The sequence below is a fragment of the Lissotriton vulgaris genome, chromosome 3_1 (genome assembly GCF_964263255.1).
Source record: "Lissotriton vulgaris chromosome 3_1, aLisVul1.2, whole genome shotgun sequence".
Taxonomy (NCBI): Eukaryota; Metazoa; Chordata; class Amphibia; order Caudata; family Salamandridae; genus Lissotriton; species Lissotriton vulgaris.
In genome coordinates, this window is record NC_141689.1 from 253,722,455 (window position 1) to 253,748,961 (window position 26,507).

General features: G+C 42.5%; 1 protein-coding gene across 1 annotated transcript in view; it reads right to left on the reverse strand.

The window, feature by feature from the left end:
• The window catches only part of CFAP53 (cilia and flagella associated protein 53), a 135,153-nt gene extending 109,762 nt beyond the window's left edge, over positions 1-25,391 (reverse strand). Inside the window, exons 1-3 of the mRNA XM_086960378.1 lie at positions 25,208-25,391; positions 11,430-11,659; positions 8,341-8,514 (exon numbers count right to left, since the gene is read on the reverse strand). Of these exons, the coding sequence (XP_086816504.1) occupies positions 8,341-8,514; positions 11,430-11,659; positions 25,208-25,279 (476 nt within the window). The 5' untranslated portion in view covers positions 25,280-25,391. The remainder of the gene's footprint in view (positions 1-8,340; positions 8,515-11,429; positions 11,660-25,207) is intronic.
• Positions 25,392-26,507: the final 1,116 nt, after the last annotated feature.

A 26,507-nucleotide genomic window follows, 5' to 3' on the forward strand; every position in this document is an offset into this window, starting at 1 on the left:
CAGGCATAATGCCTTACTCACAGGGCAACAGAGCCGATAGCAGACATGGGCTAACCAATTGCCCTATGCAGTATTCGATGAGAAGAAGCAGAATGTGAATGACACTTGAACAGAGAAGGACTGACCAAAAGACCCTCTTGGTATGTGGGTTTTTAAGTGCTTTTTATGACAAGGGCCTGGCAAACAACTACACATGTCAAGCCCAAGAAACTAGCAAGGATTATCAGAATATAACCTTTTACCTGATAGAGCTTGTCTAAGCACGTAACCACCAACAAAATACTTTGTTAATACAGTAATCGTGAAATTCCATGTAGCAAAATGTCTGTCTACCAGTATTGAAGCAATGTACAATAAATCCATCCTTAAAGGCTTTCTTCCTATGACATAGGATTTTCACATAAAAACGTTTCATAATAAACAGATCAGCCAAAGGCCTTGAACAATAGCATGTCACTTTAACTAACTTCTGCAAGTCAAAAAGTGCAATACAAGCACTATTTTTAGTGGAAGTACACATCTTCTGCCCAACTAAAATCTGCACACATTTTGCAGAGCCAAGGTCCCTCTCTCAATGATTATAACATTACAAATATGTACAAAATTCTAGCTGGCTAAACAATATACAATAATCATCACATTACAACTATATACAAAATAATAGCTGGCTAAACAATATAAAACCATTCCTTAAATGGTATATTAAGGATTCTCAAAGTGCAAAACTTCTAACATTAGGGTTTGTCAATGGGTGTAACCATCTACAGTAATCTGTGACATTCCTTGTGTCAACATACCTGCCTAAGATCTTTAACACAGTATGTGATGACAATCCACCCTTGAAGGCCTATATGCTTATAGATATGCTTTTCACAATAAATATGTCAGGCCTATTACCTTGCTCGTAACCTTTCATAATAAACTGATCAGGCGTATAGCGTTGATCAATAGCTTCTCGCTATAACCAACCCAGCCTGCTTTGTTGAGCACAAGTTTTCCCACAAGGCAAAAAGTGTAATACAAGCACTCCTTTTTTTCACTGGACGCAAACAACAACTGCCCAATCAAAATCTATCTCAGAGGCAAAAACATTTGTGTGAAATCAAAACGTCAGTGCTGCTCCTTTTCCTCTTGATCATATAAGATAAAACGCCAGTTATGGACCACTTGATACATGTGAAACTCTGCTGCCACTTTCAGGCAAAAATAGGTATGGCAATTTTGTCCAAAACTATAAAGGGAAAGTTGAAAGGGGACTGCGTTTCTTTCACTCGCTTGCCTGGAGACGTTTTTCCCACTAGAAACACGGGGGCATAATTACAATGAAATGGCGCAACATGACGCTGCAAGCTATTTGCTGTGGCAAGCTGAACCATTTAAAAAAACGCAGGGGTGTGCCGTAAAGCGTTTTGCTCCTTTTATGTGTGCTGCAGAATGCAGCATACATAGAAAGAGCAAAAAATAAGTAGAAATAAAGTATGTCTTCTCGTTGCCACTTTAACACCTCCCCTGGAAAAGGGTAAGTTTTTGGCTCTGCCTCAAATATACGAATCCTTGTAAATCTGGGGAATTGTCAAAAAGCCATGGGTGTAGCGTGGGAACATCCACAGCAAAACCATGACACGCTCTTTGATGCAGAATTCTGCGTGAAAGAGGGCCATATTTACAAGGCCGAGTAAAGCCACACAAAGTGGCTTTACGTAGCCTTCTAAATATATGGGCCAGCACACAGAACCACAGGAGTTAGAGGCTTGTAAATATGCTCCGGGGTCTTCAAGAAGAGAAATTTACGAGGACAGGAGTGCATCTGCTCCAAAGAGGAGAGCACCAAGAATGTAGGCAATGGATTCAGATTTCAAGAAGGGATACGGACAGGAGTCGGAGAACATCTATTCTGCCGTCCTATCAAAACATCTGGGGCAGCTTGGACAACCATGGCAAGTAGAGACAGCAAAAAATAATAACAACCAGATATTCCTAGGCTACAGAAACAATGATTAGGCTCGATTACGCAAAGGATGCCCACCTAACTTAGTAAACCACTCTAGTGGGTGACAGTCTATCTTCCAGAAGGATTTCAGAAACATTTCAAAAGGAAAACCCCAGCCTCTCAAGCATGCAGGCTTAGATTCTGAAACAGAAATGGAATGTCGACCACCGCTCTGGACCATAGGATCTTGATCAATGGAGGAGCCAACAAACATCAGCTTCTTTCCTGTTGATGATCTGCTGAAATTTCTGAATCTTCGCCCATCCTCAATACGGGTAACAAAGCAGTTTGATAAGCATTCCTTCCTGCTTGTTCAGGCAAAATATAGTTGTCAGGATTTAAATTTGCTTCTCCTCTTAAAGGGTTGTGAGGACCCTCAGGGTTTACCCCTACTTCCAAAAACACAGTATTGCAAGATATCTCTTGTGGGTGCTCTGGGCAAATTGTTAGCTGTCTGGAGTGAGTCCTGCAAGGGTTGTAGAGATACTTCAGTCACAAATGGGGAATGGGTCCTCTAAAAAGATGTTCTGGTGTCACCCACCACGGTAGGGGGTGAATGAGAGCTGGGGGTCTCTTAAAAAACGCCAGCGAATTACCTAAATAGTATCGCCTGTCACTGATGAAGAAAAGCCCACAGCCATCTCCCATCAGCAATCTTGTGGTCCCTGGAGAGCCACAGATTGGTTTTGGGTACCTGGCTGCCTTTGCCTCGGTATGAATGAAACTGCTGCGGAGACATTTACTGATGCTGCTGCTGTTTCTGGCGAGTTGATCTCCATACCCTTACACATCCTGAGATGATTAAATCCTACAGCATTGAAGGCTAAGCCTAGGGTCTTGAGTTTTGCTCTCCTCTGGGAAACTCTCCTAAGAGGCACTGAGTATCGAAAGGTGTGCCAAGGATGTGCACAGCAACAAAGAACCACACTTCAGACCATGGCAACCATGCCAGCCTAGAGAAACTTTATAAAGTATTTCCTCATTACGTCTGACAGACCGGGGGCTGCTAGAGCCACTACCTCCCGTGAGCCACTGACACGTGACAAGTGGCACTGAAAGACCACAATAGCAAAGTTCAGACGTTTGCACTCCCTATCCGTGGGAGTTGGCGGTGTCGTGTTCTGCCACAAATGGCACGATGAGGCTTCAACTACACCGAAGTCGGGAAGTTGGCTGGGTCCAGTGGAGCTGATCTATACTTTTTGAGGTACATCTTGAAGCTGCAAGTTCAGTCTGTGGCTTCATCCCAAAGTCTCAGACTTGCTCATTAGAGCTTAGTTCAAAGGAAACAGATCATCTGAAGCTGCTGTCCCATCACAATCCAGGTAGGCATGGAGGATCTCAGCTGCTCTGGATGAAGCAGACTAGTTAAAGTCCCCACTCCCTTACTCATGGTGATTGCTTCATGTGTCTGTTAAGGAGCAAGCACCAGGAATTCCATTTGAGGTGAGCCGTTGCGGCCACCGGCATTTTACGGTTTTAAAGTCTGTGGTTTGGTAATCTTCACATTACCCTCACCATCATGAACAACAAGAATGCTGCTAAATGACCCAGAAAGGCTCAAAATCACCGGTGCCAAGGCAGTGTCACCCAGACAGAAGAGGGCGTAGGAACCGTTACAAGTGTAGGACAGGAGGGGCAAGGGGCATACATGGCCAATGTGAGCTTCTGAAAAACCTCCATTTAGCTAGCAGAGGCTAGGTGGCGGAGGAGGGGGGGGGGGAGCCTACAGAGGTATTGGTGCAGATTAAGGGCAGTGTCTGAGCAGAAAGATTGTTGCTTCTTTTTTCCACCGCTTTCTCCCTTAGAACGAGGAGTGCATGTGCTTCTTTCTTATTATATCTTCTATTAAGAGAGCAGCACCAAGCGACCGGGAAGAGCTTTGCTTCTCAGGCTGCTTTAGAATGCGCATGTGCACATGGATCCAAATAAACCAGGTATTGCAGTACCTCCAGGAATTATGCACTTCCACACCCGGGGAAAACAAGTTTAGTAAAAAAAAGATAAGGAAAGGAAAGGAGCGCTTCACTGGAAAACTCTGTAAAGTGGCGCTAATGTGTGTGGTTGTGAATAAAAACTAATCTGGCCACTTTGCGACCACTCTGTCTTACTTTATTCAGTTTTTATTTCTTCGTATTTTGAACCTATTTTCTCTCTCCATCCCTAAGCTGCACTTTAGAATTAAAAAATGTCAGCAAAAGACGACATTTGCAGCCAAAGTGTTTTCTTTCTTTTTTGGATCCATTTCACATGGGAACAAATAAAGGGAAGGAGAGGAAAGAGAGGATAAGAGCAGTTTGTTGAAGTCATGGTTTTTCACAAAGTGAGGAGGAGCAAGACGCAGACAGAAAGAGAGGGAATAAGAGGGAGAAAGGGGGCAGAGCAGGAAACGTGAACACTGTAGGGAGTTGGTTGGTGTGACATGAGTGTGGTGAGGGAGAGGGGTAGGTGGAAGGGGTTAATCCTATTCAGAATGGCGGCCCCTACACTGTGGTGAGGCAGATAAATCTATGCAATTGGTTGGGTTTTTTTGCAAGAGGATCAAAGACAAGCTGAGGAGCAAACAAGATGTCGTCAGTTAAGCATGGAATCACGTTACTGTCCAAAACATGAATCGCTTTGTCTGTAAAGTGGGAACGGTGCTGATATTTGAGTCAAGGAGCAAACCTAATGCCATCAGCTAAGCATGGAATCCTGTTATAGTCCAAAACATGAAGCGCGGATCCATGCACGAGTCAGGAAAAGCACACATAAAGAGTGCACAGGAAGGAACATACAGAAAAAAAGAGTAAGACCACGTGTAACAGGGCAGTCATCCAAAACACCACAAGATGGGATTAATTAACCATATACATCAAACAAAAGCAGGCATTTAGGAAGTGCCCTAACAGGAGCCAAACAAAAATATGGGAGGTGCTTTAAGCACATTTTCAGGATACAGCATGCCACGCAGAGCATGCTGATGTTTAGCGTTTATTTTTGGAATGTTGCCACCTTTTCTCCTGCCTGTTCTAAAGGTTGTTTGTTATAGGTTTTTGTTTGTTTTGAGTGGGGGGAGATATAAACAACAGGAGGGTAGAGGTTGGGAAATAGTAAGTGAATTATAATATGAAATGCAGACAGATGTTAGGGGAGAATTAACAGCTGCCAGATGTTGAGGGTACTATAGAGCTATAGTCCATTTTCAATCTTTAAGCGCGTAGACACCCCTGGGTAATTGCGCGCTATACAAATTGCCAAAACATAAACATAAACATAGTTATTGCCGAAGTATGGAATAGACAAATAGCATAATACTTAATGTCCCTTGTCTCCCCCCAGTGCTTTGAAAAGTGTCATTAGTTATCTAAGCGCTATCCTACCAATATGAGATAAAAACAGTATAAAACAAGAGGCAGTACTTTGTAGCACTACAAGGCCATAACAGTCACAGAGGTGTGCTACGCAAAAACTAAGTAACATAGCAAGCAGTGCACTTTCAATCCTTCTCTACTCCCTTAGTACCATTAGCACTCTAAGCGCTACACAAATGACAATAATGACATGACATAAAGACAGAATAAAATGTGAGGCCACCCTAGTGGTAGAAGTCCTGCTATGCAAACACCAAATACCATAACAAGCAGTGTAGTTTGATCCCTTCTCTATCGACCCAGCATCTTAAATAGGACTATGAGCATTTTAAGTGCTACAATAGGCTGCTATCACATGGTAGACATGTGCAATACAGGCAGCAGATAGCACCACATCAGAAGACCAGTGCACAGCAGGCTCACCAGCACAGTCCACCATCAAACCCAGCAGCAGAACAAACCCGGCTTCCTGCTCCATGCCTGAAGTCTGTGTGCTGCGAGTGACATACTCTATAGCTCCTCCTGGGGAAGAGCCAAGTGTCTGCCAAGTGCCTCTGCTCCCCCGAGTTGGCTGCAGGTGCTGCAGACACATTTTATTCACTTTGAGGAGAAGCTGAGGTATCTGGGGGCGAAGACAAGAGGAATGCGCCTACTTCTGAGCACCAGGCCTGACCCTTCAAGGCTGCTGGGTATTTCCAAAAGGGGGTTTCTGCAATCAAGATATTTTCTGTACATCTTTGAGCTAAGGGGGCGAAGTGCTCCAGCAGAAGCAGCCAAAGAAAATGAGGGGCCAGGATGTAGGGAGAAGAGATGGTTTATGGACAAGGGGCCCTTACTGTGATCACCAGACACGGGAAGAAGGAAGACAAGCACCACAGATACACACTCACAAATCAAACTTGTGCACATACAAACACAAGCACCACAAATGTATACACTCACGAATCATACTTATGTATATACTAACACCCCAGATATACAAACAGTTTCCCACTTGTGCAGCTACAAACACAAGCACAGTAGATATATGCACTCTCAAATAACACACATACAATCACAAGCACCGTAGATATAAATATTCTCAAGTCACATGCGTACACATAAAGACCAGAAATATACAGTCTCAATCACACGCATGCACATACAAACACAAGCATCCAAGATACACTCAAATTACATGTGCACTCACAAACACCAAATGCATGAAAAGCAAGTACCCTCCAAAGCAATTATGCACAGAAGAAACTACTGGTGGACCTATATGCTCATACCTATTAAAAAAAGTGAAGATGGGAGCAGGCAGCGAGGAAACATAATGCAAGAAGAGAGGTGGCAGTGCACAGAAATGGACAGGAGGGGCTCAGGGCGCATGAAGGGCAATTGGAGCTAAATTGTAGGCTCTCTGAAAGGAGGAAGACAAGAGTTTAGCCATTGGGGGGATTGTGTAGGGAAACACTGGTAATGTTTAGAGCAAACCGGTGTATTTAGAGGAGACACAGTGAGAAAGGTGAAGCGGAGAGGGAGGGAAAGCATTACTTATGTTTTCTACTTGTTAAATATGCGGTAAAGACGTCTAACTGTATTGTGAACTGAAGAGGTGGAACCGGAGGCATCCTTCGAAAATTAAAGGGAATGCTATTGACCCACACTGCTGGTTCACGTGAAAGAACTCAGAAAGAAGCAATCTCATAAAAATCGGGGTTGGATGAGTGCAGAGAGGGAGGTTCTCTTCCTGCATAACTCAACGTGGCTCCAGTGCTGCTCTGCGGGGTGTGCAAGGGTCAGCCGTGCCCATGTTATCCGCCGTCTGCTGCTGCTCCTGGGCCACAGCCTCCTCCTATGTGGTTCTGCAGGGCACTCCAGCAACAACATGGCGTCAACAACAACGCCAATCGGGGGTGGGAGTGGGCAATTGGATGGCAGCTGGGAGGAGGCTACTGGACAGTTAAAAACAAAATCAAAACAAGAGTACAGCGGAAGCTCAAAGGCCACCTTCTCATTTCTCTTATTGTTGTGAAGCCTATAAGGAATGTCGCTAGGCACAAATCATGTGGTGTCTTTCTAACCAATAGGGTAGGGTCTCGAGGGCGGAGTGAAACTGTTTTTCAGTAAACGGAGCAGGGTCCGGTGAAAGTCAGTGACATCAGAAGAGTAGGAGAGCAGAGTTTTGGTGTTTGCGAACCTTAGAGCATGACCAGCAATGATCCGTGACTGCAGAGACTGGTGTCCAGCTAAGACTGGAGTTTGATGTCTAGGATACGTACACAGCTAGGTTGCTTAGCAACTGTACAGAGGGCGTTGGGCTATTCATACTTTCGCTCCCAGCACTCTCTGTTCTGCTGCTTAATTTAAACAGGTTGAGATTGGGTACTGAAATAAATGGCAGCTTCACTCGGCAAAAAGCGTACAACATCTGCAAAGTTAGTAATCAGTCCTGGAAAGAACATTGCAGAGGCTAAAAATAAATAGAGGGAGGCACACCGCACTTGCAGAACAAAAGAAAGGCGTGCGGCCGCCATGCTTAAAGATGAAGTGTGGAGTGCCGCGCTGATGAAGAGATAAATGATGGTGTGCCGCACTGATAAAGGAAAACATACAAGTTCAAATATGTATTATGCGAGTGACGAGGAGAGCATATGGCCTATAGTAAAAGGAGCAATGTAGCAGAGGCAGTCTCCAGGCCGGCAACAAAACAGTCAAAAGGCTGAACAAATTGATACTATTCACCAACCAAAGCAAAAGAATTTCGAAAGGCAGGCCAAACAACCAACGAAAAGTTCTGGGAGTATAAAAGCATATAAATTGAATATAGCATGTTTCAAAGACAATGTATGCATGCTGCATAGGCTCAACCTAAACAGACAGTGAGAGAAAAACCCTGGGGCACTCCACTCACCCAATAACAAAATAACAAAAAAGGTTGAAAGCAAAAAGTTGATGAAATAGAAGCTGTACCCTAATGCCACTTACAGCATGAGGAAACATTTTGATCCTTACCTGAACTGTTGATCTCGTTTTTCTGCAACTAATGCCAGCCTTTCACTTTCCCTCTTTTCCTTCAAATACTTAGCTCGTTCCCGCATCTTCGCAAGTTTTTCCAGTGTGGTCTCCTGCATTGCCTCCATCTCTTTGATATGCTCTCTTTCTTCATTTTCCAGCATATCTCTAAGTCTGCACAGTAAAAAAATACAGTCACATAGATAGAGATACAGGCTGCTAGTGACAAGGTTCACTCACAGTGGGCAACAACTTACATATCCAACCATTCATTCTCGGTCTCTTGGCACTGATCTTTATCCCGGCATGCATATTTCCAAGTGAGTATCTACTAAGGTTCAGTCCTGAATTCTCTACTCTTTGAACTGTATCGACTCCTTACTGGATACTATTATATCATCTTACAGCATTTCCTGGAACTTCTATGCTCATGGCATCCCAGTCTCCCACTCTGAGACTTATGCCTCTTATTCAGATATCATACTGACTCAGAATCATCAGGCTTACAGTGAACGCATGCTCCCTTATGTTCAAAACCAGATTATATGGAGGGAGTTATTAGATAAGGTATTTTCCTGGATAAAACAGGGGAATACAGATAAAGCTAAAAGTACCTAGAGGTAACTGGGTTTTTACCTTTAATTTTGGTAACCTCTGGAACATCTAAAACAAACTATGATATGGAATAAGTACACAATGTCCCTGTGTTATCAAAGAAAAAGGTCTTATATAAGATCTCCCTCCATCGGATCCACTAGGAGGGTGAGTCCCTACAACGATGGGCAGAGGTTGCCTATGGTGAAGAATGTCACATTATGTGCGTGAGGCTTCCTCTTCGAAAAATATTGTTTTTTCTTCTTATTACTCCCCCTCCACACCAGAATCTTGTTAATTAAGAAATCAGTGATTTGTACGTATAACACAGATGTAAAAAGCACTACACAGCCACCACACCTTTTTGTGTTTTGGGTAACCTAAGCCCTCAGTAGCAAATCTCAAAAGATTTTGAGGGGCAAAGGAGCCAGTCCTGTGACCTCATATGTTGTCACTCATGACCGGCTGAATTACGGTGAACGGAAGTGTGTCAGTAAACATGAACATTCTATCAGTAAACATGGAACACATCTTGACACAATTACATAGGGCCTCAGTTACAAAATATTCTAAACATTCTCAATAGCTACATGTCACTTAAGTATGCAAAAAGTTTAATTTACGTTTGTAAATGCCAGAATCCGTTTCAGAGATTCAGGCTTCTTAAAATGTGCAAAGTAAAAGGCTCAGAGTAGGCCAATCTTTCTGCATGAGTCAGTCTGAGATGCGATAAGAGAAAAGTGACGTATTGCATGCAGATTCCTGTGAAATCCGCTAAGCCATACCTTTGAACTGATAACAAAAGCTCCCCACAGTATTTGTCATACTGGAAGGACCCAGAAAACCACTCCCGCAAAAGTAAGAAGCAAGTGTGCCTCCGTGGTCGGAAATGTAAAGGACAGAGGTCAGTAACCCGTACCTGTAAATCTAAAAATGTCATAGATGAGTGAGTGTAACCATATTGGATTCTGTGAATTCCCAAAAAAGAGTAAATCTAATGCAAACAAAGATTTAAGTAGACTCAATTTACTATCTTTAAAAATAACCACCTTCTACTCTAGCCATAACTGCCAAGGTTTCAGATTGCTATGTTCGACATTTTCATAACTTCAGTGTGATGATAAGTGACATTCCAACGACTATGAGTGACACTATCTCACAAGCAAAATCAAGCAACGAAGACAAGGGAAACATAAATAAAAGAAATAACAACCATTTGAGCAACAAGAAACTCCACCACCAGGCTACAAATATCACTGCCCCACACACTAGGATATATTGCAGAATATCTCAGAAGACCATATTTCAGCCCCTGCCTGGTCTGCCACTAATCAACATGGTATCCTGTCAGTACTAGCACATTGCACCTCTCCCCACACAACTCTTACACACTGGTTATAGTGAACAGAGTGACGCCTGCACCACACCTATCATTTTCCATGTCCGTTCACAGCAGTCAGCCGATTCCAGAAACAAGCAGAAATACCTATGCCTACAGGAAATGGGACATCGTGCTAAGCGGAGTTAACTAATATAGAGGGTGGCACCCGGCCTTTGGCAGGAATACCAACATGCATGTTTTAGAAAAATTACACGTGGCACAGCAGAATAAAGCAAGCAGTGTGGCTATCTTGATATTTGTTTACTGTGGGTGCTGCATACCTACTTTTAACATGTTCAGTAGCGTCCACTTAGTAGACTCCGCCGCTTGCTCAGTCCCTTGGCTGGGCAATATTGAATTTTCAGCGTGGGCAACGGCCATAATAGTCCGCCACATCGCCGCGGGGGCCCGGCCGGGCTGGTGCGAGCAGCAGCAGTGCTGCTAGCCAAGCACCACCCAGAAGCAAGCCAAGGCCCGCTCACAACATAACTCCCCTCAACAGGACGTGGCGTCCTCAGCAGCGCCATGGGCGGCCTGGCTTTACCACCTGACTGGGGCCCCACGGTCTCATCAGGCACTACTCGGGCAGCAGGCTGCCTGACTGCGTGCAGAACTCGAATCTCATCATGTGATAATACATTGTTGCAAGCAGTGAGCTGTCTGCCAAAAGCCCATGACATAGCTCAACTGCGAGCGCCCCAAGCGTGTCGGAGGCCACGGGCGAAGCGTAGCCAGCTGACACACACTGGCTGCAGCACTTCAGACACATAATACAGATGCATCAGATATGCGTGACAATGCATTTCAGTGCAGTGATGAGAGCACCACACTGCCTGATGCGTGGTACTTGGCAGGACTGTCTAGCTTGACTAATGAGGTCATAGTGGGAATAGCTGTCCATCTCTGCATTTCTCTCGTTCAGATATTCTGCAAAAAATTTTCCTCCTTATCGTCATCACCCAACAGTTGTGGGATCCATCATTAATTCAACACGGGATTACACATCGCACGGAGGTTGCTTTGATTCAGCCATTTAATAATTTGCACCTCTTAAACACACGTGTAAATTGGGTTAGGCTGTCCCTCTGGCATTCCACCTGCAGAGCTTTGTTACCTCTCTCTCCGTTCTTCAGTACCCATTTTGTACTGCTCCATTGCTTCTTGAACTTTTCCTTGCACTGTGTTGTGGAGAATTTTGTAGTCTGTGAGTTCCACAAACTTGCTGATCACATGCCCTCGTTCGTTCTTTCTTATGTAGGCCAAAGTATCTTCTCGTTTCTTCTCTTTACGTTGCATTTCTTGGTTGACATAATCTGGTGGTCTGCTCGTTGGTAACCTGGCTCTCTGTATTTAAAAAAAGTATTTTAGTAATGACACAGTAAGTGTATAAATTAAAGGCATACCAAGCTGTGCCACACATTTGTCTTTTTCTGGTATTTTACTTCAACACACACACAGAAAGGCTTGGTTTTTAGCAATCATATATATATATTATATATATATATATATATATATATATATATATATATTCTGCATGCAAGTGGTAGCAAGTAGATAACATTTAAGGAAATGTAAAATTGAAAAAAAACAAGTATTATAGTATGCATTGTGACACCTAGTTTTCTACATATCAAGGAAAAATTCATGAACTCTTGTGGTGGTCTTCCATAGATACCTTTGGAAATCCTAAATTATCATCCAATTCTTAGATTTCTGCTCTCACTGCAGTGTTATTAAAATTAAAATGTTTGGCAAAGTTCATAAAGGTTACTGATGCGAACATCAGAGCTCTATGCAGAAACGTTCACAACACACTAGATAGTTAGTTATGCCACCATAGATCGCTGAGCATCTTCCAAGCATAATAGACAATGGTGTTCAGGCCGAGTGAAGCTGGGAATATAGAGGGCTGACCTGGGTCACCTGTGAGGCAGTAAACTCCTGAAAACAGAATTGTGAGCGCTGGGTTCAAGATAGGCTGCACGGGCATGCAACTGTGGGAGTATGGTCTAACCATACTTGCCATCAGATTAGAACTACCATTCTGGCTTTTTACCTGGAACATTTCCTGACCAACCCAGAGCTCAGAAGTGGCTGGAAGTTGCAATACAGTGAGTTTTAACACTCCTAAATATACGAAGAAATTATGAAATATGAAAATGATTATGTACGCTGTAGGAGGATGTACAACATTTAATGGGAGCAAACAAAGCATAGCAAAAATGGATATCTGGAAGCTAACTTACTAGGTTATGATAACTTTCTGCTTAGTTTGAAAGTGTACACATAGTACGTACAACTGTTAAACCTAAAAGGGGTAACATCTACAAATTAATATAACTATGGAATGTATTAGGTGATCTATTTATGACTTTTCACTCAAATGTGTTGATTCTACTTTATATGTGTAATAACTTCTTTGAATCCATACGCTCATAAAGCTAAAAGTAGGTATGTGCCAAACAACACATACAAAATAATAGATGCCAGGGCCAGATAACAGAGGTGAAAAACAATACATTCTGTGCGATGGACAACACCTTAAAATGCAGCTAAAAATGGTTGGTGCCACTGAAAATGATTTGCCGTTTCTATAGATGAATTAGAGAAAGGTGAGCAACCCAATATACCCTTTCGGGCTTGGGCAGATAAACAATTGGGAAATTGGGCCAGCAAGGGATTTTGTTTATGTTGGCAGATCTCAGCTAATGCGGGACTTTAATTGATTGAGAACTCACACTGTTATGGACTAGTGGCTGAGGTAAATAAATTTATAGTGCAACCAAATAATGTTACCACACTAACATCATGGAAAATAATACAATAACCAGGTATTTAGAGTCAAAAAAGTTTGTTATTTACTTAGAGACAAAAAATTGATCATTGATAAAATAGGGTACAGAAGAATGCATTTGAGATATACAGGGAGTGTATTAAATGTTCCACCAATATATCAGAAAAGAAAGTCTAAACTGCTGACAGATAAAAACACAATGATTTCAAATCAAAGAGTAGATGAAAATCAATCGTGGAAGGTGAATCGCGTGCAGAATTAGACACAGTTGTCGACGTTTCGGTCTTTGCGTTATTATTTCATAAGACCACCATCAGGACATAGATTTAGTGCATTTGAATGTTGGCCCTCTGGAAAAATATGACAGAATGACAAAATATTATAACCTGGTTATATGATTAACATTTCATTAATCGGTGATACATTTAACATTTTGAAAAAACGATTTTTAATTCCTACTTTAAAAATTTGGTTACAAGAACAGTTTCAAAAGTCGGTGTGGAGACTTGATATCAAGTTTAAAGTAGTTAGTCAATCATAGTGATCTATAACAGATTGTTTATAAATGGATCTCACTTACTAAAAGTAGTATAACATACACTTCCTAGCCAGGTCAGTGATGTTGATTGAAAATAAATCAATTAATGAGGACACTCGGTCGAAATTGAAATCTGCGACTTCAATTGAAAGAACCCTGTGGAACAAGGGTAACTAGTTCAAATCTAAGATACTTTATGATTTAGCTACAACAAGTAAACCCTACTGACAGTAGAAGTTACCTTTGGATATTGGTTCAGAAAAGCAATCAGGGCTCGTTCAATAGCTGTAAATGCGTAGTTACGTTCTGAAAAGAAGGGAACGGAGGATTTAGTTGTCTTGTCTGACTTTAAGTCAATTATCTCGTATATGTGCAAAGTTTTAACCCAAGGACCAAATTTTTCCTATGAGGTCAGCTGCTGACAGTTGTACGTGGAACCTATGAGGTTGATTACTATTTGCCAGAGAAAATTGCAATCAATCCTTACTGACATTTTAACTAATGGTGGAAGATTGCGTGTTTTTTAGGATATCGCGACTGATCCTGCCACATATAAGTGCACATAACATTTGTATATGGGCAACACCTAAAATTTGAGAGTTATTATCGATGTTTCGAGTGAGGAAATAATCGAGTGTTGTATCTTAAAGATAAAGCAGGCTGTGTTACATTCGAGAGCAAAGTAACTGAAAGCCATGAAAGAGGGACCCGGTCTTGTCCTTAACCACGGGTCCGTAGTTTAAATTGTATGCTTTTGATAAACAGCTGCCATTATTTTGGCATAGCCCTGGCTTTACACGCTAAACAGTCTCGTATCACCTTCTTGCCTTGTTGATAACTGCACGTTCATGAGCAAGATAGCTTTCGCATCTTTCCCTCTTACATGGCTTTCAGTTACTTTGCTCTCAAATGTAACACAGCCTGCTTTATCTTTAAGATACAACACTCGATTATTTCCTCACTCGAAACATCGATAATAACTCTCAAATTTTAGGTGTTGCCCATATACAAATGTTATTTGCACTTATATGTGGCAGGATCAGTCGGGATATCCTAAAAAACATGCAATCTTCCACCATTAGTTAAAATGTCAGTAAGGATTGATTGCAATTTTCTCTGGCAAATAGTAATCAACCTCATAGGTTCCACGTACGACTGTCAGCAGCTGACCTCATAGAAAAATGTGGTCCTCGAGTTAAAACTTTGCACATATACGAGATAATTGACTTAAAGTCAGACAAGACAACTAAATCCTCCGTTCCCTTCTTTTCAGAACGTAACTACGCATTTACAGCTCTTGAACGAGCCCTGATTGCTTTTCTGAACCAATATCCAAAGGTAACTTCTACTGTCAGTAGGGTTTACATGTTGTAGCTAAATCATAAAGTATCTTAGATTTGAACTAGTTACCCTTGTTCCACAGGGTTCTTTCAATTGAAGTCGCAGATTTCAACTTCGACCAAGTGTCCTCATCAATTGATTTATTTTCAATCAACATCACTGACCTGGCTAGGAAGTGTATGGTATACTAGTTTTAGTAAGTGAGATCCATTTATAAACAATCTGGTATAGATCACTATGATTGACTAACTACTTTAAACTTGATATCAAGTCGCCACACCGACTTTTGAAACTGTTCTTGTAACCAAATGTTTGAAGTAGGAATTAAAAATCATTTTTTCAAAATGTTAAATGTATCACCGATGAATGAAACAAGCATCCTGGGGCTGGTTTCGGATTCATAATCCTCATCAGCCAGGCTATCTTGAATCCAGTGGCCAAGTGAGCAAGGGACTCACGTCTGAGTATACCCTGCCAACTTAGGGCGAACAAAGCGATATAAAAGGGGATGATGGACGGAGCGTTTGAGCAAATCAAACACTCACCCCCAGTCCACTGATCTGTGTTTAATCCATCACCATTCTTTAGCTCACTCAGCCACCCCAGTTCAGACATGGCCATATGCAAATCAGTCTGACCCTGTGCCTCATGCCAGGATAGCTTGAATCCAGTAGCCAAAAGATAGCCTGGCTGATGAGGATTATGAATCCGAAACCGGTCACAGGATGCTTGTTTCCGGTCAAGGGAAGACATGGCTTGGCAGTTCGGGCTGGACTGTTCCCATGAGGCACAGTGTCAGACTGATTTGCATATGGCCATGTCTGAACTGGGGTGGCTGAGTGAGCTAAAGAATGGTGATGGATTAAACCCAGATCAGTTGACTGGGGCTGAGTGTTTGATTTGCTCAAACGCTCCGTCCATCATCCCCTTTTGTATCGGTTTCTAGAGTGGCAGCATTAGTCCTCTGAGCCAACAGACCCAGTTCTTGACTTCAGCTCTTTCATTCCCTCCTTTCAGTCTTGTCCCCGGCCACCAGAACTGAAACAAACCTCTTGCTGCCTCGGTTTTACTTTATCCTGTGTATCCATGCTCAATTTTTTGGATCTGTACGAAGCTTTAACAATGTCAACCAAGGCCACTCCGCCTTCTCTCAGCATCTCTAGTATTGCTACATCCTGGATCCTCCAACAGTACATATTCTGTTTCTGAGGCTACTTTTACATCCCTTCTTTTACTTCTCATTAATGCTACTTCAGAGGTCTGCCCTCGGCCGTCTTCTCTTTTTCCCTCTCAGTGTGATTATGAATGGTTTAAATATTTCTTATAATCTTTATGCCGACCATTTATAGCTTTTTATCTACTCTGGCTCATTGCTGCCTATGATCCATAAAACCATTTATTTCTGTCCAGCTGTAATAAACACTTGGATCTCCTCACATGCACTACACCGCAATTAGTCTAAAGCTGAGAATCTGATGGGTACTTCAACCACCATACCTCATCCAGGCACCAGAAATGCAGAGAAGTCGACAGCAATGCTCCTGCGCACCAGTAGGTGGCACCATGTAGCTCTAACTCTGTAACACCATACAACCACAGAAGTCATGGAGCAGAGACACCTATATATATGCAAAGTGTGCTGAGCCTACAGGTGGACGTCGGTTCCTTTCTTTCTGTGCCCTTTGATGTGGATCCAGAACTAAGCTCCCCTGATTGTCTGATTTTCCAAAGACTCTAAAACGTTTTGCAGTGTGCCCACACCGAAACCAGCAGGATTCAAACTGTGCTTAGACTGCAGGAAGCAGATGTCTGTCAAGGACATGCATGAGCTGTGTCTATGGTGCTTGGTCACTGTGCATGACTCTAAGTTGTATGACAGGCGTGCTCTCAGCCATCCCAAATCAATTAGGGACAGATAAATTGCTGAGCGTAAGAAGACCTTGTGGGCGAAGCATTGGTCCTGCTCCAAGTCACAGGTTAAACCCTTTTCGGCCAATCAGCCAGATCTAGAATCAAAAATAATAAATGGTTTTGGAAAAATAATGTTTTCTTTGGCCAGCCTAGTATTACAATCTATGAATGCTGTTTCCCTTCTGGCGCAGTACACTCACACACTATGAACCATAGCCAGTGACATCTTGCCAGCCCTTCAAAAGGACCTCAGGGTGTCGTCTCTAGCCAAAATCTATGCTGGATGGACAGGGTGCAGAAACGTATTTACTCCAAGCTGGACGCAGACTGGATCAGCACAGGCAATGACATCAGTGTGGTCATCAGGGTTTTCAGAAGGCGTTCAAGTTTCCTTAATGGAGATGCCTTTCGATGGCTCCAGGCTATGTGGAGAAAAGGCTGATTTGGTGCTAGAACGAATCAAGATTAGTCAAGTCACAGCACGATCCTTGGGGGCTATTGACACCATCCAAGCAATTTCCCTACCAGTACAGGCAACGTAAAGTATATTCCAGGGGACTACCGTACAGACAGCGCCAGCCCTCAGAACGTGGATTGCAACAACCACAATAGTCCTTTTCAGGCTGTGAATGCGGCACCAAAAGAAACCATTCCATTAATCAGAGACAGCAGTCCTCCAATTCTTCCTTCCCTGCTGCTACAGCTGCTAAACAGCTTTAGTCTGCTCTCGCAGGCACATGCCATGCAGCTTGAAGGCAGAATACAGCATTTTGTCACTGGTAATGCAAGACGTCAACCTTTTTTCATCAAAAGGTGCAACTGAATGGGTACCAGACTCACAGAGGATGGCACTTGCATTACTCACTTTCTGAAGAAGGACAGGTTAAAAATGGTCACTTTGGCTCTTATCCTGTCAGCTCTTGACTCAGGAATTATCTATGGTCCAAGGTGTGCTAGGAAAGCTTTCAATTATTGTCCTCCCCTTCAGCCTTATCATGGCTATTTGGTGTTCATGAAAGTGATGGTGGTATTGGCTGTCCATCATAGGAGGTCAGGGGAACACCTATTTCCGCACCCCGATGACAGACTGCTAAAGGTCGACTCGCCACAGTCAATCATAAAACACCTCTAAATAAAGGCCGCCCTTCTGACATCATTGGGCTTCACCATCAATGAGCCGAACTTCCAACTGAGACCCACACAAAGGCTTCCATTCATTGGGAAATTCTGAACACATTGTTATTCAGGTCCCTTTCTCCACTGCAGCAAATGCAGGACATGATCTGCGGGTTCGGTCCTGGGACTTGGTGCGGGTGACGCTGAGGCTTCTTGGTCTTCTGGCCTCATGCATTCTTCTCATCACAAATGTCAGATGGCATATACAGGCCCTGCAAGAAAGCCTCTAACCCCAAAGGGCCCGCATTAGAGATGTCTCTCTCTCAAGAGATGGCTCAGCGTCTTCTGACATGACCTGTGGAAGCCCAATCGCCGTTCCCCACCCAGTGTTCATGATGGTGACAGATGCATCACTGCTGAGTTGGGGCTGCTATTTGGGAGCCATTGGGGTCAGAGGGGTTCTTTCGGACTGGTTGGCATGCTTGGACTTACAGGATGCGTATTTCCATATACCCGCCCTGCAGTCCTTCAGGAGTTACCTAGGACCCAAGGGGTGCCAGAAAAACGTTTAATAACTGTCTTCATCTTTGGCCTTACTGTGGCTCTTTGGTGTTCATGAAAGTCATGGTGGTTGCTCATAGACAATGAAAACTGATTAATATACATCAGAGCTTCTCCTGTCCATTTACTAAGAATTGGTGGTGATATGCACATTCTTAGGCCCCAATATCATCAGCTGGATAAAAGGAGTTAATAGCTCCTGGTTTACCTCCCACTTGAAAAACTGTATTTTTCGCTACCCTCAAACTGCTGTCATTTGCATGCACTTCCTATTTTGTACATTTTATGTTTGTTTTTCTACTTATCTTTTGTGTAAAGCACCACATTATCATCCTGATCTAGGTCACACCGAAGTAAATAATATATGTAAAACACTAAGAGCAGCGTGTCAGCTGTCTCTCTTAGGCTTCTTTAAGGTGTGAATGTTAGATAAATTTCAGGATCCTTTACGCTGTCATCTTCGCCAGCGGCAGCTCCTCGCTATTGCAGAGGATCGCCGCCCCCTACCAAAAATGTCAGGAAAGGAAAAATAAAATGGTAATAAACATTTGTTTTATTTTTCCTTTCCTGCCAAGTCTTGGTGGAGGGGGAGACAGGTATTGAAAGGAGTTGTAGGTGCACTCCCTTCACTGCCAAACAGTCATGCGCAGTGAAAGCTCTCTCCAAACCAGTAACGCAGTTGGGTTGGAGAGAGTAGGTACAGACTCCCAGTCTGTCCTAGAGCGAAAATAGAGGGCACTTGGGCCAAACCCTAAGCAGCTCTAGTGTGAGAGTAGCTTCAGGATTGGAATCAGGGCATTCTGGGAGCCTCTGCTTTCTGGAGAAGAGAAGCAGAAGACGCGACATGGCCAACGGCAGGTCCTTTTTTTCTTATTCATTTTTGTATCCCCTACCCCAAACCCCCCCCACCCACCCTGATGGCCCTTATGACCCCCTCCCACCCACCTACCCCAACCCCCCTCCCCATCCCCGCCCATCGTCCAGCAAATCGGCCACTAATAGTCTTTGGGTAACATATCCCTTCGGCCCTTTGCGCAAGTTTTAGTCTCACCATCTACATCCCAATGTCCTTGCTCTGGATTTAAGCATTGAATTATCTATGCTTATGGCAAAATCAATTTTATGGCCCAAAGAGTCGATTTAAATCTGCTGGGCTCTTTGATATTTTCACAATAGAACATATTCCTCTTCTTCAGAATGCCCAGAGGATCCCTTCGGTTTCCTCTCTTATACCCTCCCACTGATAGAAAAGGCAGCAGCATGACAGGGGATGCTTCAGGGAGGGAATTGTTCCCTTTTGTCCAAAGGGGCAACAAGAAGGCATACCTGATTAAGGCACAGAGTAAGCATTATGAAAAAGTGTTTTGCCTGAAAATAGAAAAAGGTACCTTAAAACAATAACTGCCTCCAATGTGGCGAGCAGTTTTCAGACTTACCTAAAGAAAAAGCACCGACTGGACAATCATTTATTGGGTGTGGTTATTGCCTGCCAGTGAATGGTGATTACTATCCCACACCACCTCCCCATAGTAGGCCTTGGATTGATCTGCATGCTTCCCAGAAAGGGAAAGTTGTGGACCTATTACTTACGCAGGCCTCACATCCTGCACAACTATAACCCAATGTCTTACAGTCAATCCAACAGACTTACTCTAATTGTCTAATATGGGGTCGGACCGGAAAGCATCTGCAGCGCCAATTTTTTTCCTGATCTAATCTAGTGGTACTTGCAAATACATAAAGAATGTATTTCTTTAGATTTTAAATTTGTAGATCAGCTGATCAAAACAATACGTTGTACCCTGGGCACAGATTGGCCAGTGGAGCTATATGGCTGCCGCTGTACAAATTTTGAAGTTTATATTTTGCAGCATCGCCAGAAGGAACTTAGGATCAAGTAGGGTAATATATGCAAATATACGCAGAGCGGTATACTACTTTGCCAAACTTCGATAAAATCTTCCAGTTTCTTTAAACTCACTTGCTTTAAAAAAATAGACATTTTACCTAGGAGAATACACCAAGAATGACCAACGCAATGATTTGTGAGGATGTGATGCCTTTTGGGCAAGATGTTGACATACTGAAAAACGTATTTCTGATTGTGTTGTGTTGTTTCTTGGAAAGGAAAATTGCATTAAAATATGTTTTCCAATCTTTTCGTAACAAGCCACATGCCTAACTTTCCTGAAGAATGTTTGTAAAAATATTATTGACAGATGTATCAGACAAAGCTTTAGCAGCCCAATGGCCACAGACACCAAGAAGTGCAGTTGAAAATCATAATCCCACAGTCCCTTGTCAAAAGGCAAATACAGCTGATGAATTGCTTGCTCTGGCTTGTTGTACTCAAAATAAAATGAGAAATCGCAGATGGGAGGTGCAAAAAGAACTGCTGAAGGGCAACGAATGGAAGGGACTGAAAAAGCTACAAGGAGGTGGAGAGCACGATCATCTTTGCCAGAATACATTGATCAACAAATGTCAAACCTTGTCAGTCAATTCCTTAAATGCCACTGGAGTATGGACTAACAGAAAACTACATTTGAGAGCCAATGTGCATAGTTCACTTCTAAACATATACCAGAAGTCAAAAGGGTTATTGAAAAGAAAAACAAACAGATATATTAATATCAGTGTTTTGTGAACGTACCATAAATGACACAACTTTTCTAACGTGCGAAGTAATAGCAGCCACATAATTTAAAACCTTTGCTTAAACTGAACCAAGCATTACTCGAGCAAGTCACTGATTGTGTATGATGGTGAATTAATGTTTCCAGATCAATAGCAAATCATAAAGGATGTACTGGAAATAACTTCTGGTAATCTCAAACTCAACGTCATGATTACAGAGCCAGCATAAATACAACCTTATTAACGATTGTTGAAAAATTAAAGTATAATATAGAGAAAATGACACAAAAATGTGTTCTTATGTTTTGTCTCGAAAGGGGTCTTGTGAATGGAAATAAAATGCCTATTTACTGATTGAATGAGGAAATTGCTTATATGTTAAAGAGCCTGGAATGCCAGAGAAATCAAGCACTGTCAAAACCAATAGGTCTTACATATGCAAGAGCTATTGACTTTGTCAACGGATTTTAGCCATGTTGTATACCAGCGTGGCTGATGTTCAATATGGCATAAAGTTAGAGGCATAAAGGAGAGTGGATTGGAGTGTTGTAGAAGGGAGTGGCACAGAGTGTTGTGGAGTCGAGTGGAGTAGAGTGACAGAGTGGCACAGAGGGCATAAAGTGGAGTGGAGTGGAATGGCTAGAGTAGAGGGACGTTGAGTGGAATGGTGTAGAGTGGAATGGTGTAGAGTGGAGGGGCGTAGAGTTGAGTAGAATTTTGTACAGTGGAGCAATGTTCCTGCTTGCTTTTTTTCTTTGTCTGTGGCAATGTAACATCTCTGTGCACTGCAGCCAAGGCTGTGTAGATCAAGACATTGACCATGCATACAAGAGTTACCTGGGGTTCCATTTTAAGCTAAAGAGGCATGTACTGAAAGTTTCTTTATTAGCATTTATTACACCAAACAGGTTTATAAACCCATATTGTGTATTACTCCTTCTGTGATGCAGCTTCCATCCACCGCTTTGCTAACTCCACTAGCCCTATTTAACAACTTAGTCATTTGTGGCCCTTTTTTCGTTTTTTTACGTTGTTCTTGACTTGTCTTCACATGTTCTTATCTGTAACATAAATTGTATGGCACAGAACTTTTTATTGATTATAAGTATTTTTTATAAAAGAAATTTCAAACAAAAATGAAGAAAATAATATAAATAAACTATAAATAATATTTTGTATACAAACAACATGATTGGTTTCCATTAATATTGTCTACATGTCACAACATTTAACGTACTAATCTGTGTGTGTTGTTCCTGGGTTTTAGGCTTTGTAATTGTGTTCACTACTGTGTTTTTTTCAAAAATTAGTTTACCTCAGTCCCTACTAGTAGTGAACTCATTAGGAGTAGGGTTCCCCATGTTTTCCAAAATAAAGTGGACTCTACAACACTCTGCTCCACTGTATGGAACTCGCTCATATAGTGGCATCACATGTCATAGAGTGCAAAGTGCACGAATTATAATCAATCAGGATTTATTAAGTACGCCAAATCATCCGTGAGGGTCTCAGGGTGCTCATTGTGCGGCTATGTCATCCCCTAGTGTATTGATTTGTTTTGCTCATATTAAAATATTTGTTTTCACCACACTTTGCAATTACCAAAAAATGTGCCTTGTTTCTGCTTTCCTAATTCTGCTATATTTTGAAATATCTCCACAGTTAATTTACAGACATTTAAATGTTGTTATGAGCTAGAAAAAGACTTTCCTTTCACAGCAAGAGTGTCACATAAATCCTCTCACTTTGAAGATAGATTAAGAAAAGTAAACACCAAGCTCCCTCAGAAGATAGAGCCTGACAATTGAACTTCGTCTTTTGAATGTACAGAAAATGTGACAAGATAAGAACAATATTTTAAATCTGGTTTACAGAAAGCAAGCACTTGTGGAAGAATACAGAAATAGACTATGTTCCACAGGAGGGACAAACTCAAGATGGACAGCCTAAAACAAATAAAGTTCGCAAATAGAAATCAATCAAATGTGAGTTACAAACCACAACGCCAATGGTAAGTAATGGGCGGAAGCCATTCCAAGAGGAGCTCTCATAATGTCCCCAAGATGTCGTTAGCAAACCAGATAGCTAAGCTCTCTGGTAGGCTTCAACCTAATGGCTATACTTTTTTAACCATGCACTTTTGAAACGAAGCACATTAATCTATACATTGGATTTTGGCTACATAATAAGGTAGGTAGGGGAATTGATGAGTTGATGGGAGGTAACTTGTGGTGCAATAGTTTATGAGAACAGTACTTCATCAACATCAACCATCATTTAAAGAATCAGAATATTCTCATTGGACATTAAACACGGGACCTTTGCGCAAGAGTCCAGCGGGTGGCTTCCCGCACTTGGAAACCGATTGAGGTCGACGCAACTACTTTGGCGAAACACGGCCACAGCTCTCCAGAACTTGTAGATACAACAAGTCCTGATACATTCAGACCGGCACCGGCAACCCTATTGGTGCCGCCCGCTTAAATCTTAGACCACCCGAATAGGACCGGATTGGAATTATCACCGGTTCCCCGACCACGTCCTCGGTCAATTCACAACAGCCCTGAAGAGTCACAGCCATATGTTGTGACGAAACACGTGTCGGCTGGACTTGTGTTTGACAGTGATTCCCAGGTTGGGAACACTGTGGTGAATAAAACCATTTGAAACTATACGCTTTGTCTGATCTATCCCTACTTCTGCTACTCTCAGACGAACCAGTCTCTTTACGCTTACTGTGTGCTCTGGACTCTTGCACAATTCACAGAGAAGGAGGCTCCTTGTCCTTCATTTTCTTTACAGAGGTTAAGGTTTTCCTCTGGCCAAGGAGCACCAACCAAAATATCCTTTTGAGAACTCCTTTATTATTACCCTACCGTAACAAGTTGAGCGCCACATTTCTGAACACTCTAAAAACCTACTCGCAGAATCCTCAAAACACAGGACCTTTATCAGGGTTTTACTGTGTCTCACCTTATCTAACCATACTGGTTTGCCACAAAACATTGTTAACAACAAAGTTGTGTGATACATTTTACGTTTGTAATGGGGATCCGATAAAATACGTTGTTGAACTGTTCACTTTTTTATGATCTATATAGGATTTGTATATCAATGAATATAAAATAGAAACTGTGGGTACAAGTTTTAAAAAAACATCTACTTACATATTATTATGAACCAATATTTTTTTCATAGGTTATTGAGCACCAAAATCAAGTCATACTAATTCTATTAGTCACTTTACGGCTGTTCCAGGCAGAACTTCATACGACATTAAAGCATAATGTGAGCCCTTGCTTCCTCTGCAGGCCATACGTATGATGTTATAGGCAAGGAATCTCCTAAAGCACTCATCAGCCATAAATGTCCGGGTAAAAAAAAAAGACACCAGGCTTGGTAAAGAACAATTGTAGAGATGGTTTGATACAGACCATTATGCACCACTTCCAGACCACTAAAACCATTTCAAGGTCAAGAGCTCCAGACAGACAATAAGAACCATTTACTCTGTACATGATCGCCTACATAATATTGAAACTAAGTAGCAGGTTCAACCTCTTCTAAAACAAAATACACAGCAGATTGCAGTTGCAGTTAGGTTTGTTCTACTGATAACAAATTAGACCCAAGTAAGACTACCTCTATAGACAAATTAACACCAATTAGGTAGAGATATTTTTTTTGGGGTGGGGGGGCAATAAAGCTAAACATGTAAAAGGTAATATGTTGGGCTAAAGAGAAGCCTCCATTAATGTACAAGAAGAGTTGGAATGTATGGGATAATTTGCACTGAACGGTCAATACTGCATTCACAATGTATCCATTTATTTTCTCATTCAAAGTGGTTTGCCGCAAGCAGGTGGATAATACGTCCACAAGAGGGGGAGGAGTTGTTCAGATGCTGAGAGGCACAAACAAACAACAACCAAACGCTATAGCACTTAAAGGCACCGTGTGCTCGGCTCCGAAGGGAAAGGGGAGGGATGCTTACCACCGCCACGGAGTAGGGCGTGGGCCCCGTGATCTCTCGGGCCCGCATTCGGGTCCTCTGGCTCACCAGCATGGCTGTCTAGTTGTTGGGCCGATGGCTGGTCGGGATCGGGACAGAAACTGCAGAACAACCTCCCCGAACTCCACCGGTGCGGCTACACGTTGCTATAAACAACACCAGAGCCAGGAAGTGACTTTGGTCACCATGGAAACTGTACACATGCGGGCGGAAGCTGAAGGTACAAAGGCTTACTGAACACTAGAGCGCGACTCGCAGTGTGCGGATGTGCACTTCCGGCATCATGTGCGGGGAAAGCTCACTTTGTTTATTTTTATTTATTTTATGCATTTTTATAAAGCGCGGACTTTACCCGAAGGTGTCCGAGCGCTGTACAATAGAAACAGTTACGTTTCATGAGAGAAATGTTACAACATAGAACGTACAAAAATAGAAGGACACAGAATCAAACACAGCAGGCAAAAGGAACACAATATCAAACGCAGCAAGCAAGGAATGTACAAAAAATATATAAATATAACAAATTTAATTACAATGACTAACGAACTTCCTGGCGGGGTCTGAGAATGAAGGGATTAGATCTGCAAGACAGTGTTTTAGGAATAGAAGAGATTTGAGGTCCGCTTTGAAGATCCGGATGGAGGTTTGACTATACTGTAATAAAGTTATTTCAAGAACGACATGAAACTTAGGTAAGTTAACTGTAGTTTATTTCCCGGAGCGCCGGGACCACGTCTTAACTCTGTGCGGTTGGCGCCAGAATAAAATGGCCACCCACAACTTCCGCTACACCCCTTCCGGTTCCGGTTATCTGGAACACTAGACCGATACCACATATCTCCCCCCCTTTATTCACAACAGAATATTTCAAAACATATTTGGAACAGTCTTACTTGTGGTCCATTTCAAAGTCTTTGAATCTCTCCGGAGTTCTTATGGTTCTGCCCGCTCTCGTCTTTACAGCTCCTTCTCTTCTCCCGTCTCCCTGTTCCTGCAGCTCCGGTTCACCTGTCTCTGTCCCTTCCCAGATGCTTCCCGCCTTTTCCTTCATCGATCTAAACTTGCTCCTGTCCTTTGTGCCACTGGTTCCTCTGACTTCATCGTCCTGCCTCACATCTCTCTCTTCCACTTGCTGCGTACTTTCTTCTACCTGCTCTGTGCTCCTTCCATCACATTCTTCCTTGCCTCCTTCGACGTCCTCGGTCCCTTCGTCAGTTTCCGCTCCCCACTCCAATATCTTGCTGCACTTGGCCATTCTGTCTTGCGACCAAACTTTTCCATC